Below are 16,269 nucleotides of genomic sequence, written 5' to 3'. Positions count from 1 at the left end.
TCTGGTGCTGAGAGTGCCCAACTGTAGTGACCCCCTGAGGAGTAAGTCCTGTGGCCTGGTAAAGAACCCACCTTTATTCCATGTTTTCCAAGTGCCCAACCTGCTTTGGAGCCTAAATCCAGTCCCACCAAAACACACACATACCAACATTTTTGAATTTTCACTATCCGGAAGTTGGGAATAGGCTTAATGCCATATGACGGCAAGTAACAATAAAGGACACAAACTTGAACACATCTGAAGTGTTAGACAACCCCAGACTGATGGGACAACATCCTGATGCTTCTTTTGTCTTGCTGTGACTTCCTCCAGAGTACCAGCCATTCCCTCAGCCGGGAAGGGTGTGCCCTTGCCCCTGGGGGGGCTTTCCTGGCTCTTGCTTACCCCTTCTGCTCAGATTCCGTTACACAGCCTGGGCCAGGTGACAGGAAGCTAAGACGGCAGCCATGTGTCCCAAAGGAGGAAATAAACCTATTTTTAAAGGAAAGAGAATACAACAGTGGGGAGCCACCCAGATGTCTCTGGTACAGGTTGACATTGACAGGGCCAGTGGGCGTCATGGGAATGCGCCTTCCCCGGGCGCCGCTCATGTAACACTCAGCAGTGTTGTTCGTTTGAGTGTGTCATTTCCTCCATAGAGATCCTGCCGATCTCTGGTTAGGTTGAATTGCTGAACCCTGTAAACCTTCCTGTTTGTAAATAGTACTATTTTCTAAAGCATTAGTTCTCATGCCTTATAGACACGCAGGTTTTCTAGGTGGACAGTCATAATGAATAATGAGTTTTGCTTCCCCCTTTCCGCCTATAAGTAAGATGTTGATTCTGGTTTGGGTTTTGTTCTCATTCTGCATGACTTCTTGTTACTTCATGGCTGACATTAAAGTTTGTCAAGTCGTATTCCTAGTTCTGTCAGGAGTAAAGCCAAATGTACATCTCAGCTGGTATTGCTCAGAATACTCTGGTCTTTGTCTGTGGTCAGTGTATGCTTGTTTTTGTTATCTCAGAGTAGACTTGTTGAGTCATACATATTTGTTGGGTTTTAGTAGATATTCCTGAGCAGTTTTAAAAATTGACCATCAATTTCTGCTTATTGATGAGCAAGTTTTATAGTAACTTTATATTTTTCCAGGAAATTATTCCATGAAAACTATAGTTAGAAACACTTTTATGATTTTTAAGTCTGCCATTTATTCATTGTGTGTTATCCTTAACATTAATTATTCATGCTTCTGTGCCATCAACATTGTCACATTTATTCAATTGACTTTTTTTAAGATATATTGATTTTATTTGGAAGGCTTATTTAGAAACAGGGAGAGGCCACAACAAACAGAGCTCAGCCCATCCCAATCCAGGAACCAAGATGGTCTGCTGGGTCTCCCATGTGGGTGTAGGGTCCCAAGACCTTGGGCCATTCTAGACTGCTTTCCCAGGCCCTAAGAAGAAAGCTGGATGGATGGAAACAGCTGGGACATGAACTGGCGCCCACATGGGATCCTGGCGTTTGCAGGTAGAGCATTAACATGCAATGCCGCTGCGCCAGCCCCTATCTATGGCTTAAGTTAATTGTACTTAACAATGGTTTTTAGCGTTCATTTCTCCGTGTTAAAGTTCAATATTCAGAACTTATATTGCTAATTAGTTGTGGCCCACAAACTTTCTTAGGAAATGGTCTAATATTCACTCTTAGTATCTCCTAATTTTATTCCTTTTTTTAAAAAAATCATAAGTATTTGTTTATCTGTATTCTTTGTACTGTTTCATTTTAAGGCTTATTTTATTTATTTGAAAGGCAGACTGACAGGAACAGAGGGAGAGACAAAAAGTTCTTCCATCTGCTAGTTCATTTCCAGAAAGGTTGCAACAGCCTGATGGGGCCAAGCCAGAGGCAGGAACCAGAAGTTCCATCCTTGTCTCCCACATGGGTGGCGGTGGTCCAAATACTTGAGCCATCCTCTGCTGTTCTCCCAGGCTCATCAACAGTGAGCTGGATCAGAAGTGGAGCAGCCAGGATGGGACCAGTGCTTGATACTGGATGCCAGTGCCACAGGCAACAACTTAGCTACTGTGCTGTAAGACTATGCCTGTATTCTTTTTTTTTACTGTTTATTAATATTTTATGATACTATTCCATAGGCCCTGAGATTTCCCTTATCCCCTGCCCATTTCCCTCCCCCCTCACTGAGTTCCCCTATATCATTACTAAAGTTTAGTTCTTCATACACAGTCATATGTCCATCCTTGTGGGCATGGACAATGGCACACAGTCCAACATCCTATTGTTAAGATATATTGAACAGTTTCATTGAGAGTCCATCTTTGTCTGGAAGTAGAGATGCGTACTGCATTGTATCCTCACATCTGGATATGATAGTCTCCATTATACAGTTACTGTACATCCCCTTAAATGAAAAGCCACAACGTAAAATCAACAACAGGAACAAAAACAGAAATTAAAAGCACCATGAAGTTAAATAACATGCTGCTAGATATGATAATCTTCATTACACAGTTACTGTACATCCCCTTAAATGAAAAACCACAATAAAAAATCAGCAAGAGGAAGAAAAAAAAAATTAACAACGCCATGAAGTTAAATAACATGCTACTGAATGACCAATGTGTCGCTGAAGAAATGAAAAAAAAAAATCAAGAACCTTCTTGAAGAAAACGATGCTACTGTATGATCTATGAGTCATTGAAGAATTTAATCAAAAGAAAGTGTTTTGAAGAGATAAAACTAACAAAAAAATCAAAATCCAAGAGATATAGTTTCCGCTGATCTTTGTTAGTGAAATGTGTCTCCTGTAGGCAACAAATAGATGGGTTTTGTTTTTTTCATCCAGTCTACTAATCTATAGTGTTTGATTGATGAGTTTAAGGCATTTACATTCAGGGTTAATATATGGGTGGTAATTTGGTCCTGTCATTTTAGCAATGGGTTGTTCATTGATTTAGTCTTCTGTTGTTATTTTACTGGGATGTTCTTCACATTTGCCTTTGGTTTTGGTGGGTACTATTCCTCTTCTCTGTCAAGAGAACATCTTGCAGTATCCTTTGTAGGGCAGGTTTGGAAGACACATATCCTTTTAACTTTTCTTTGCTGTCGAAGAATTTTATTTCATTTTCAAAGACAAAGGAGAGTTTTGCTGGGTACATTATCCTGAGCCAAGAATTTTTTGCTTTAAGAATCTGGAATATGTCACTGCATTCTCTTCTGGCCCGTGGAGTTTGCTGTGAGAGGTCTCCTGTGAGTTTAATTGGCATTCCTTTATATGTCAATTGATTTTTTCATGTGCACATTTAAGGATCTTTTCCTTATGTTCGATTGAAGAGAGCTTGATTATCATGTGTCGTGGTGAAGATCGGTTTTGGTCAAGCCTGTTGGGAGTTCTGTGCCCCTCCTGGATGTTGTTTCCCAATTCTTTCTTGAGTTTAGGGAAATCTTCCCTTATTATTTCATTCAATATGTTTTTAACCCTAGCTTCTCTTTCTGCACCTTCTGGGACTCCCATAACTCTTACATTTGGCGTTTTAATAGTGTCTTTCAATTCTCAAATACTTTTTTTAGCCTGATCCAGCTCTGCTTCCATCCTTTTGTTTGTTTCCCCCAGTGACAGGAAATATCTTCCAATTATGAGATTCTTTCTTCTGCCTCCTTAGTTCTATTTTAGGGACTCTGCACTGTACTTTTAATTTACTCCAATATATTCTTCATTTCTGATTTATCAGCTTTCATTTGGTTCATTTCATGTGTGACATATTCCTTAAATTCCTTGAATGCCTGCTTTATGAATTCTGTATCTCCCATTTTCTCAGTGTCTTCCTCAGTTAACAATGAGGTTGACAAAGGCTTTTGCTCCTTTGCAGCAAGTCTTCAGTAATATTCATTGTGCCTTTGTTTCTTCTTTTGCTCTTTGTCATTGTACTTCTGGTTATCAGATTCTTCTCCTTGGGGCGGGTTTCTAAGCTCTGTCACCCACAGGTCTACAGTTCAGTTTTACTTATTGCAGTTGGTACACAGCTCTTTGTTTTAAGTCACTTGTGCCACTTCCTCCAGTGAGTTCCAGGTCTGGGTTCTTATGTTAGATTTTCACCATGGACTCTGTAGCCCCAGCTCCTGGATCACCAGTCTCCACCTCCTGTGATACCTTGCCGAGGTTGCACTGTTGTCTTTGCAACCTTTCGCCCACTTCGGGTTGGAGCAGGTCCCAGGATTAGGGAGACACCAGGTGTCCTATAGAGCTAGGTTGTTGGTGGTACTGATCCTGCCAGAACCTGTTTGCCGTTAGGTCTGGGGACCATACGAACCTATTTTGACCCATACAATGCCATAGTCGGTATTATTTTCCTGTGGGACCAGTGCAGTGTACTGAGCTCAGTGAGAAATCACTGATTTCTCTCAGTGAGCATGCGCAACTCAGTGTTGTCCCTGCAATCTTAAATTCTTTGCCATACCATACGAAATGGCACCTGATGTGTCATCACTAGAGTTCTTGATCTACTGGCCATCAGGTCTGAGGGCTACTCAGACCTGTCTTGGGTGGAACCTGTAGGATGCCACATTGTTGCAGTTCACTGAGCCTGAAGTGAGTTCTCTTCCAGCTCAGTGCACACGCAGTACTGTCCATTCCCCTTGCTTCCTTAAACAAAATAGCTCTGGATACAGCGTTAGGGAGCAGACTGGGTTGTGAAATCCACCCTGTTCCCGTACTGCCCATCTGGGATCTGCTGCTCTGTCTCTGCTCTTCGTCAAATCAAACAGACCTGCAGGATGGGCAGTTCTTTGTCTGGATTCACCTCCTGAGCTCCTGATGAAAGCCCCTTCCCACCTGGTGGATGGTGGAGTTCTGACTTCCAGTGCAATGCAGATAACCACTTGCTGGATGCTACAGGGGTGTCTGTCACTGCGACACCAGCTGTTGTGTCTGCTGCTTTCCTGTGTCTGTCAGTCTCCAGGTACCCCTCTGCTGTTGTTCTGTCCTCTCCTGTTTCCTGGAATGTGCTCTCTCTGCTTCACACTGTGTCCGTACACAATTCTGCCATCTTCATTCTCCTATGCCTGTATTTTTTTAAAGATTTTTATATTTTTATTAGAAAATCAGATATAGACATTAAAGGAGAAATAGAGGAAGATCTTCCATCTGTTGATTCACTCTCCCAAGTAGCTGCAACAGCCGGAGCTGAGCCCATCCACAGGCAAGGCGGGGACTTCAGCCACTAGGCTGCTGCTTTGGGCTTACTATGCCTGTATTTTATCCGAGTCTTTTCTATTGACTCCCAAGTATGTGGATTTTTGTTTTGTCTTAATTATCATTTTGAGATTGGTTTCTTATTTAATTGCATTGTAATGAGAAAATATTTTCTGTATAATATTTATATTTCGGCATTTGTGAACACTTCATATAGATCTAGGGCACAGTCACTTTATCAGTATTTGTCCTCTAGGTTAAATATGACTGTACATAGTTTCTCTTGGTATTTTATATCATCATATTTTGTTTGCTTGATCTATCAATTACCTAGTTAAATGTTGGAAATTAACTACTTGGCTGAGTACTCCTATTTCTAATTCTTCATTTTTGCTTTCTGCATACTACATATTGATATATGGTTGCTATAGTAATTTTATTCCTATTGTAGACACCTATTTTGTCTTACTTATTTGACACAAATATAGTAACATCAGTTTTTTTGATTAATATTTATCTGATATTTCTTAAGCTTGTTTATGTTTTTCCAACAAGTTCTTGAAATATGAAAATTAAAGTTAAGCTGATTATGGCAAAAAAAGATTTAAAATCCATGCATTTTTATTATTATATACATTTTTCACAAACTGCACACTTTTTGTACTTTTTAGGCTTGTCTGTTGAGAGTACCGGATCCTTGGAGTTCCCTGATGTTTTCTATCCAGTTTTTATAATGCCTATTCTTTCTTCTGTGAAAGCTATCTTAGTCTGAGACTTAGGATTTCCTGATTTGAGAATTGTTTGCTGTGGGTCTGGTGTGCATCCCTAGGGGTCCCATCCTGCTTACTGGCTCTTGCTGCTGCTGTGGGTTTATCATCTTGGTCAGCACCTCCCCCACAGCAACTTTGTCTGTAGGTCCCCCCACCCCCTGGTTCCAAGGGACTGCCTGCATCTTGCTGGCTCCGCCAACATAGCCATCTCCATTCCAGGCCCGTCTTCCGCTGGTGCCTTGCTGGGCTCCGAGCCCACTGTGTGGTGCAGGTTGAACCCTGGATTTGCCAGCAGTTCCAGATGGCAAGAAATGGCTTCATCATCAATTCCCTAGAGCCTCTCTCGACAGTGTGCTGCAGATCCCGACTTCCAAACCACTTGCCCGTTTGTGAGATTGCTCCAGACACACTAGCCTACCACTGGACCTAGTATGTTTCCGTCTATAGTCCGCCACCACTGCGCATGCTCAGATGATAAGAGGCGAGAAGGAGGAACACATGTTCAAGAGCTGCAGTGGGAGCCTCCTGCTTCCTGGCAGCCTGGTGTGAACTAGCTGCCACTCCCTGACTTCTTCCATTGGGATGGGGCCAGCAGGGACAAAGTGTGGGGCTCAGATGAGGAATGCTGGCAGTGTCTGCTGTTGCCTCCTGGAGCTCCTGCCCTGCTGCCTCCATCCTTTCTCTTCCACGCACCTGCGCAGGTTGCCGATTCAGGCCTGTTGCTGGCACAGTGTTGTGCTGAGATACAAATTGCTTGCCCAGAGCAGAGCAGTATGGCTGTGTCACGAGGAAGCCTCTCCAGGCTTTTGAATGTGTCTTCCCTTTCTGGGTTTTCTGATGTTGTATTGGTCTCTTTGTAGGGAGGGATGATCAATTGGAATCGTCTGTTCCCCCCGTTGCGTCAGCGGCGAAATGTAAATTATCCAGATGGCCGGCGTCCTGAACAGCAAGCATCCCCGCCTCTGGAGGTTTCGGAGGAACAGGTAACAATAGCTCCTATCACTTATCCTAAACCCACACCTCGTGCTTCAAGGGGTTTTTGCCAATAAGAAATCAGAGCTTGGTTTTGAAAGAAATCAAGCCTATAAATGCAAAGATTTTCACATCTGTCCAACTGCTGCCAGTGAGAGCAACTTTGGTCCTTTACTGATGACTGTGAATCTTAGGAAGTTCTTGTTGTGGTTTTAAGATTTGTGTTTGTTTGAAAGGCAGAGTTAACAGAGAGAGAAGTGGGGAGAGATAAAGAGAGAACAGTCTTCTATCCACTGGTTTACTCCCCAAATGGACACAACAGCCAGGGCTGGGCCAGGCCAAAGCCAAGATCCAGAAGCTTCTTCTGGGTCTTCCACTAAGTTACAGGAACTTAGGCCTCTTTGCACTGCTTTCCAAGGCCCATTAGCAAGAAGCACCTGGGCTAGAGCTACCACCTATATAGGATGCAGCGCTGTGGGAGGCAACTTAATCCACTACACCACAGTGCCGGCCCAGGGGTCTTAGGAGTTTGAGGACGGCAAGAGAAGGGGGGACAGCAAGGTACTGTGGTAGCTTATTGTCATACCTGCTACACTTGATGTAGGATTCGCCAAGCACCAGGGAAAGAACACCTCAGCTGAATATATAAAAAGAATTTAGATGGCCTTTATCCAGGAAACCATGGTCATAGGCTTCCCTTCCCCATGTAGCAGAAGGACTGATGTGAAGGAGAGGGCTACAGAGGAAGAAGAAGCCAGGAGGAGAGGTGCAAGGGGCTTTTAAACTCCCCCTGACCGGGTTGCTTTGGCCCTTCATTGGTGGAGGCAGTGATTGCACTGCCTCAGGCAACCGCCAGAATTCTGCCTTCTGTTCTGGGTTGCAGCCTGGGGCCGGGCTTGAAGCAAGCTCTGCCCTCCTCTGGTTACCGGGGCAACCATCACTTGATATACACAAAGGGTTGAAAGTCTTTGATGCCCGCCAAAGCAGGGGAGAAGGAAGTGGAAGGAGAGGGTGTGACCCTTCTCTGAGTTTACCTCTCGTGTGAATTTTACTTTTGTGTAGTTCTAAACCATGTTCACTGTATGTGTTCATAAAGCAAATTGTCAGAGACAGGGATCAGCATAAAACTGAGGAAACAAATGAGCCAGCTATATTTCAAATGAATAGCACAGTCACATGGGAAGCAGAACTCACCTTGGTGACTTTGAACATGGTATGCCTCATTCTAAAGATCTCTAAAGGGAGATGCTTTTTTAGTCCCTCTTGTTTTGGCAGCTGAGAGAAAAAGCTCCCCAAATGGCCACAGCAGGCAGGAACTCTCCCCTGGGGGCTGCAGCCTGGTTGCTAGAGCTGTCATCACTGTCCTCGGGTCTGCATTAGCAGAGAGCTGGAGCAGGAGCCTGAGCTAGTGAAAAAAATAACAAACCAAAAGCAGACACTCCAGTGGGTGACATGGGTGTCCTAGCCAGTCTCACCCAGAGGCCAGACTCTGCAAAACAAATCACACTCTCCTTTCTAGGTTTATTTTTTATCCTAGAGTGAGTATAGATAAATTTATATTTTATATGTGGTAAGTTTGATGTACGTTTGTCTTGTGTATTTTAAGTGAGGAAATTGGTTGCTCTCACTGTGGAAAAGGAGGATACCAATGTAAAACAAGGGTAGGCAGGGAAGCACTCCACGGGATTGAATTAGAAATAGCAGTACTATCATAGATTTGATGGATGCGTGTGCACATGATTGTCTATGGGAGAGCATGTATGTCTGAGTATGTGAGAGGATCTGTATGTGGGGTTGTGTCTGAAACTGAATGAGAATGTATTGCTGAGAGTCTGTATGAGTGTGTGTCTGTGCCTGTGTTTCTGAGTGTGTATGTGCATGTGAGTGTGTCTGAGGGTGTGCAAGTATATGTGTGCAAATGTATGTCTGAGCCATGACTCTGTGTGAGAGAATATGTGTATGTGCAGGCAGCTGAGCTTCTGTGGCAGTGTGTGAGTGTGAATGTTTCTGAGAAAATGTGTATGTCCGTGTGGCATGTGAATGTGCCTGAGGCTGAATATGTGTGACTGATAGTGAGTGTATGTGTGTGGGAGTGTGTGTGTGTGAGGATATGTGAATGTATATGTGACCTGAGAGTCTGTGCATATGTGTGTGAGCGTGTGTGTGTCTGTGCGACTGTATGAGCATCTGTGACAGTGAGTATGTGTGAGTGTATTTCTGAGGACATGCAAGTGTGTGCAACTATTTGAGAGCCTGTGACTGTGTATCTGCAGCTGAGTCTCTGAGTGATTGTGTGTGTGTGTAACTGAGAGCTTCCTATGCATGTGTGTGTGTGACTGGGAGTCTGTGGGAGTGAGTGTGCTTCTGAGAGTTTGTGTGCATGCCACTGTGTGTCTGAGAGTATGTATGTATGTGTGTGTTTGAGAGTCTGTGACTACAGACTTATGAGTATGTGGGCATGTGTGTGTAACGAAGAGTCTGTCTGTGTGTCCATGAAACTGTGTACCTGAGTCTGTGACTGTGCATGTGTCTGAGTATGACTTTGAGTCTGGGTTTGTTCATGTGTCTCTGAGAAAATGTGTATGTCCGTGTGGCTGTGTCTGAAAGTCTGTGACACTGTGTGTGCATGTGCCTCTCAGTCTGTGTACATTTGAGAGTATGTACATGTGCAACTGTGTTAGAGTGTACATGTAAATGAAAGTATATGAGTGTGTGTGTACAACTGTGAGAGTGTATGTGAATTTGTGAGTCTGTGACTGTGAGTCTAACTGTGCCTGTGTTTGTACAACTGAATCTGTCACTGTGTGGATATGAGTTTTTGTGTGCGACTGTTTAGTATGGTTGTGTGTATGTGTGCAACTCTGAAAGTCTGAGTATATGTGAGAGTGTGTCTTCTGTGAGTGCATGTCTATGTGAGAGCTTGTGACAGTGTGCCTGTGAATGTTACAAGTACATGTCACCTTGCTGTGAGGAAGGAGGAACCAAGCCACTCCAGAGTTACAGTGGATCCCAGGCCAAAGCAGGGACACAAGAACTCTGAAGCATCTGGTGCCAGGTGGTATGGAAGAAGAGCTCAGTAGCTGCTGGGATCTGTCCTGAGGCCATCAGAGCCTGCTGAGGGGATCCCACTAACCACATCTGGGATGTCATCTTTGAGCATCACAAGAAATAAGAGCAACAGTATGACAGAACCCCTTGGCAGGAGAAAACCCATGAGCCCTGAGTGCTAATAATAAATAAATATGTCCTAAACATGCACATGGGAGAAAGGAAATGCTTCAATGTCACCTCATTCAGAAGGAGTGCTGGCGCTGGAAAAACACTGTTTTGCAACCATCATAGTGAAGTTCAGCAGAGGGAAGAATCATCAATATATGAAGATTAGGCTGTTTTTGTACTTTCACACAATCTCCCACATGTGAGTTGTTGAAAGGAAAATAGAGGACTCAGCAGTCTCACTCAGCACAGACTTGGAAAGGAGCTCATCATTCTCTCTGTCTCCCAGCAAGTCTCCATCAATGGATTCCAGTGGTTTCCCAGCAGGAGAAGATGGTGACAACAACATTGGGACACAACCGGCAAGAGGCAAAATGAAACCACGCGATACATTTTCAAATGACGGCCTGCAGCTCCTTAACCGACATTTTGCAATAAATCCCTACCCTGACTTTACCACCAGGCAAGAATTGGCCCAACAACTGCAATGCAATATATATGTAATTGATAGCTGGTTTCAAAATAGAAGATCCAGGCTGCTGGCCCTGGAGGGACAGAGAATACAAATTGCAAAGTCTCTTCATCCAGACGCTGTGTATGATCTCTCAGGTGTAAACCCTTTGACCGCCCAGACACAGTATCCCAGCATCGCTGCCTCCTGCACCTCCACCTGTTCTTCTGAGGGCACCCCAGTGGCTCTGCTCAATGGACCCAACTCCTCTGCTCAACTGAAAAGAGAGGCCACTGATGACTCCAATGACCCTTATAACCCAGTGGCTCCGAGCACCCAGGAGAAAGTGAGACATGCTTTGGAAGGGAATGCAGAATGTACTGGAATTGGCTCCTTTCCCAGTGCCATACCAGGACAGATGCTTCTTCATCAGATTAAGCAGGAGTCTGAGCCAATTGAGATAGAGCCTGACCAGTGCTCCCTCATGGCCAATGTCCCTGATGCTCAGGAACAGCAGGAGGAGCAGCCAAGCCACCCCCTCCAGAGGGCCTCTGCCCAACAGCAGCAGGACCAGAGCGTGCCCCCTTAGAAGCAGCAGTAGTTGCTGCTGCTGCTGCTGCTGCTGGTCAGTGGCTCCAGGTCCTGCTGTGTGTGCTGCAGGGCTTGGGTCTGTGGGGCCCCTGGGAGACTGCCTGCTGCTGCAGTGGCAGGATGGAGTGTCTCCCAGGATAAAGACTTGCTGTTGCACGAGGGCAAGACAGGGAGCAAGGAGCTGCTCAGGTGCCCAATTTTGAAATCTAGAGCTTTCGGAAAGAGAAATATCCCAATTTCATCATCTCCAGCTTTTCACAGGGTTGCAGGGAAGGGCATGAAGCTTTTGCGAAGAGTGGACATGGCTCCTGCTTTGAGAACACGCTTGGTGCCCAAGGTCAAACACTTTACAATCCACGAGTGCCCAAAGAGGGTTTTGGCTTCCCAATTCAGGATTTCCATGTGCAGATAATGTTAGGGTTTCATTGCTGTTTTTACGATTGCCAAACCATGTTGCCCCTATCCCCTGAAGCTGTACTTGAAGTGACATAAATAGAGGTTTCTCAGATTTAATAGTGTTATGTTCATGGTGTTAATCCTTCATCAGTATGGCCATTAGAGTTGATAAAGTATAGTGTTCAGTTTACGTTTATGTTTCAGAAGGACATTTGCAATTAGGATTTTAGTGGTGGCATATTTCAGAATATGTTGAGTGCTAAACTAGAATGTTACCACTCATCTTTGCTAGGTTTCTTACAATTTTCTGAATTTGTTAAAATTAGAATTTTTAAATAAATGTTTGGATTTAAAAAAAAAAAAGGAAAATAGTAACTGCGGGGGAGAACCTGGTCACCACCTTAACCCAAGTCACTAAGTCACATGACCTGTAATGGCAAGGAGGCCGTGTGCCCCCTCCTGAGGACAGGGCAGGCATGTGTAACGGTCATGTTGTGTACCTTTCCCGCTTGGAAGGCCTTTCTGTAAAATGCATGGCTTGTAATCTTTAAAAGTTAACTATATCACAACTCATGCTGTACTAAAGCATGTAGGGAGGCATGCTACCTAACATGATTTGTGACCCTGCACTGGATTCTGTGGGGGAGTAACGTGTTGGTGAAAGACCAGTTTAGAATCAGTTGATGAAGTTGGACGGGGCAGGGACAGTCATATGCTGATGTTCCAGAATTTGGTGTCTATGTTGATTGTGGTTCAGAAAGAATATTCTTGTCCTTAGAGCATACACATGAAGCTGCAGCATGTGCAGCCCACTTAACAGGGCTCAGGAACAGTCTGCAGGCAAGTGGGCCGTGTGTGTGTGTGTTGTGTGTGTGTGTGATATGTAGACAGAAGGAAGAAATCAATTGTGACAAAAACAAGAGCTGGTGAATCTCAATGGAAGGCAAGCCAGGGTCCTCGGTACGATGCTGAAGCCTTCCAGTTTGAAATTGCTCCCGATACAAATGTGTTCAATCTATAAAAGCGAGTTGAGAGCACTGTAATAACACTTTGAACTTTCTTTCAGTCTAAGGTGTTCTCTCCCCAAACAAATCGAGGTCACAACTGGCCACCCCATCCAGGAGGTAGCCCCCAGACCCTGTCCCCAGTGTAGACAGACACCAGCAGGACACACAGGCCCCAGCCTCTGCAGTGAAACGGCATCCTGGCCCTTTCTATTCCCACATACAGCCCAGAGCAGACGCCCCTGCCACCCTCTGGCTTGCAGACGCCACAGTGAGCACTTTGAAGGGAATCACATCGAGAAGAAACAGTCACGGCCCTCGTCCACCTGGCCTGCTGGGCTGGCACTGGTCCTGACAGCAATCCCTCAGGCTTGGCAGGTGCCCTTGGGGCAGAGTTGCTGTATCCTGCTGGTAGAAAATTTCCAGACAGGTGTTTGCGCTATAGATAAGAAAATGAAGTCCAGCAACTCGATATTAGATTGTTATGGTAGTGTGTGAAAAAGTGAGATAATACTCCCAGATTCAGGTGGAAATGAAATGACTGTTTATTGCTATGTGACTCTATTGCCTCTGAGTCATTGTCCTCAGAGGCAGCCGTTAACAGCTCATGAGGTGTTCAAAAGTGAGGGCTTTCTTAGTTTGGGTATTTTGGGGAAAGGTGTCAAAGGGTGAGAACCAGGAGAGTGAGTGTGTAATTGAAGTCTGGAGGGGTTTTTTCTAGATGAATCATTTTTCCTTGATCCTCCCAAAATGACAGCAGAGAGGTTAGCACTTCAATCTCCGTCTGCAGCAGCCTTCACCCTTCATGGCTCTGTGTTGTGAGAAGGTGTGAGGACATGACAGATTGCTTGGAACATGCACATTCTTATGCATGGGTTTCCTATGCTTTGTCTCTTGATGTCCCTGAAAATGACAGTTAGAGACCCACCCCCCGCACCCCCCCCCCCGTGGCACCAAAGATGCAAGGTTCTCTCTAGAGTAATTTATTACATCGACTCTTCGCATTTTTTGTTTTTGGTGATGTTGTGGGTGCTAGAGATTGTGAAAGATAAGGATGGTATAAAGGTTTAAATCTTGACCTCAAGATGTTTACAGTAAAGGTTAGTGGTGTATAGTGAAGGTATAGTCTCTTCATGATAATGTTAACACTATATCATTTGTTAACACCATGTCAAGACACTTGAGTTAACTTTTTGCGCTTAAATTAAACATGTATTAATTTAACTTAAATAGATCTTAAGTGCACTTCTCTTTTAAGTGACAGTCATGTAAGTTTAATGTCTTAAGAAACCAACTGCCATTTTCAGGGAAGTCAAGAAAGCAAGCATAGAAAACCCATTTATGGAGGCAGCTAGGGCAAGGCTGAAGAGCACTGGGCCGTGCTTTGTGCCCCAGTCCCCTGATTTAGCCAGCAACACAGCCAGGATGGCTGAAGGCAAGCTCAAGGAACCAAAGGGCCGGCACTTACACCTCCTCTGAGTGAAGAGAAACATAGAAAGCAAAACCCAGAGGTCTGTCAGCTTTGCAGAGCTGCAGGTACTCTGGGTGGTAGGAAACAGTGTTTGGGGACAGAGAAGTCTGAATTAGATAAGACCTGAGCAGATAAAGCCTTCTGTGATGATGAAACAAAGGGCGCAGGCCCAGGTCAGGGATGCAACATCAGTGGGAACCCTGAGGCTCCTAGGCCTCTATCTTAGCCCCTCCTGTTTTTTGGAAGCCCACCCTGCAACCAGACCCACAGACCCCAGCTGCTTTGTTAACAGGGTGGTCAGTGGAGCATGGGGGAGAAGCAGCAAGGCTGTAGAGCAGCTGGACAGAAACCAGAGGGAGGACGTTGCCTCCACATCTGAAAGGGAAGTTGGTGGCACCAAGAGCCCCACCCAGGTTTCCCAGAAAAAGGTAGAAGAGGAAGACAAAGACCAAGAGGAAGAGAATAAAGAACTGTGTATTGAATAAAGAATAGGTCAAGGGCCCGGCGGCATGGCCTAGCGGCTAAAGTCCTCGCCTTGAAAGCCCCGGGATCCCATATGGGCGCCGGTTCTAATCCCGGCAGCTCCACTTCCCATCCAGCTCTCTGCTTGTGGCCTGGGGAAGCAGTCGAGGACGGCCCAAGGCTTTGGGACCCTGCACCCGCGTGGGAGACCTGGAAGAGGTTTCAGGTTCCCGGCTTCTGATCGGCGCGTACCGGCCCGTTGCGGCTCACTTGGGGAGTGAAACATCGGATGGATGGAAGATCTTCCTCTCTGTCTCTCCTCCTCTCTGTATATCCAGCTTTCCAATAACAATAAAATCTTTAAAAAAAAAAAAAGAATAGGTCAAAACCACAAGCAATCCAATATACTTTCCAGTAATCAGATGTGCTCAAATGTCTCCCACTTCAAGTAAACATATCTGGAGAGCAAATGTTCAAAAGGGGAGGTAGAGGCAGGTGTAAGCTCATACAAGTGCTGTGCAGAAGCATGCTCTCCCATAGGTCACATGTTACTCAAAATGAGGCTTCATTCCTCCTGAGGCAGAAATCTCAGCAAAGTACAGGGTGGTTATTTGGCACAGCCATGAGAATGCCTCCCCGGAACACCCTCATCCCATTCGGAGAGCCTGGGTTTGGGTTTGGCTCCACTCCAATTCTAGCTTCCTGCTAATGTGCAACCTGGGATGCAGCAAGCAACAATTCAAGTACCTAGGTCCCCTACCACATGTGTGAGAGACTTGGACTGAGTCCCCAGCTGCTGCAGGTGTTTGAGAAGTGAAGCAAGGGATTGGAGAGCTCTCTCCCTCTGTCTACCTGCCTTTGAATAGAGAACTTCTAAAGCAACTGTGACTTCTGGACATTCCCTACCCACCTGTGTGGCCAGGTTTCTGACCACGTCAATGTGGCTGGAGATTGCAGCTCTCCCTGCAGCAGGACGGAAAGCAGTGTGGAGACATCAGGGCTTCAGAAGCCCTTGGAGGTGGAGATGGATCAAGGCAGGGCATTAGCCAGTGACAGCCATTATCCTCTTTCTCTCTTCTCTATTTTTCTTCTTTTTCATTTTTTTCTTACCAGGTTTTTTATATACCCATACTCAAAATCAACAAATAGTAATTGTCACATTTGCTTCCACATTGAAAAAAAAAAAACTGAGGAAGTGGACTTACCCAGTTTGTCCCTTTGTAAATTCTACCCAAGCTTAGAAACAGCCTTCCAGGTAAGGTCGGAAGGTGGCTGGTGGCGCATCCTGGGGGAGAGGCCTCGAGCAGTTACACTGCAAGCACTAAGAACTGGGGCAAGAATTTCTGTTGTTTTGTTTTTAAGATTTCTTTATTTATTTGTAAGGCAAAGTTACAGAGAGGTAGGGGCAGAGAGATTGAAAGATCTTCAATCCACTGGTTCATTCCCCAAATGGCCTCAGCAGTCAGGCTTGGGCCAGCCTGAACTGAGGAGCCCCCAAGCTTCATCTGCATCACCCACATGACTGCAAAGTGCTTGAGCTTTCTTAGGCACATTGGCAGGGAGCCAGATTGGAAGTGGAGCACAGAACTGATACGCATGTGGTATGCCAGCACTGCAGAAGGAGGCTTTACACACTGTGCCACAGTGCTGGCCTTAAGTAGCAGGATTTTAAACAGGGAATGATGTCATTAGGCTTCCCTGGAGGATTGTGGATGTCAGGGAGGGGTTTCTAAGTACCTTAGCA

General features: G+C 45.1%; 1 protein-coding gene across 1 annotated transcript in view; it reads left to right on the top strand.

The window, feature by feature from the left end:
• The window catches only part of UBAC2 (UBA domain containing 2), a 154,987-nt gene that overhangs the window by 132,277 nt on the left and 6,441 nt on the right, over positions 1–16,269 (top strand). The window contains exon 8 of the mRNA XM_012926824.3: positions 6,823–6,945. Coding sequence (XP_012782278.2) covers positions 6,823–6,945 — 123 coding nt within the window. The remainder of the gene's footprint in view (positions 1–6,822; positions 6,946–16,269) is intronic.

This window comes from Ochotona princeps, chromosome 12 (genome assembly GCF_030435755.1).
Source record: "Ochotona princeps isolate mOchPri1 chromosome 12, mOchPri1.hap1, whole genome shotgun sequence".
Classification (NCBI taxonomy): Eukaryota; Metazoa; Chordata; class Mammalia; order Lagomorpha; family Ochotonidae; genus Ochotona; species Ochotona princeps.
This window is presented reverse-complemented; position numbering and strand designations above follow the sequence as displayed.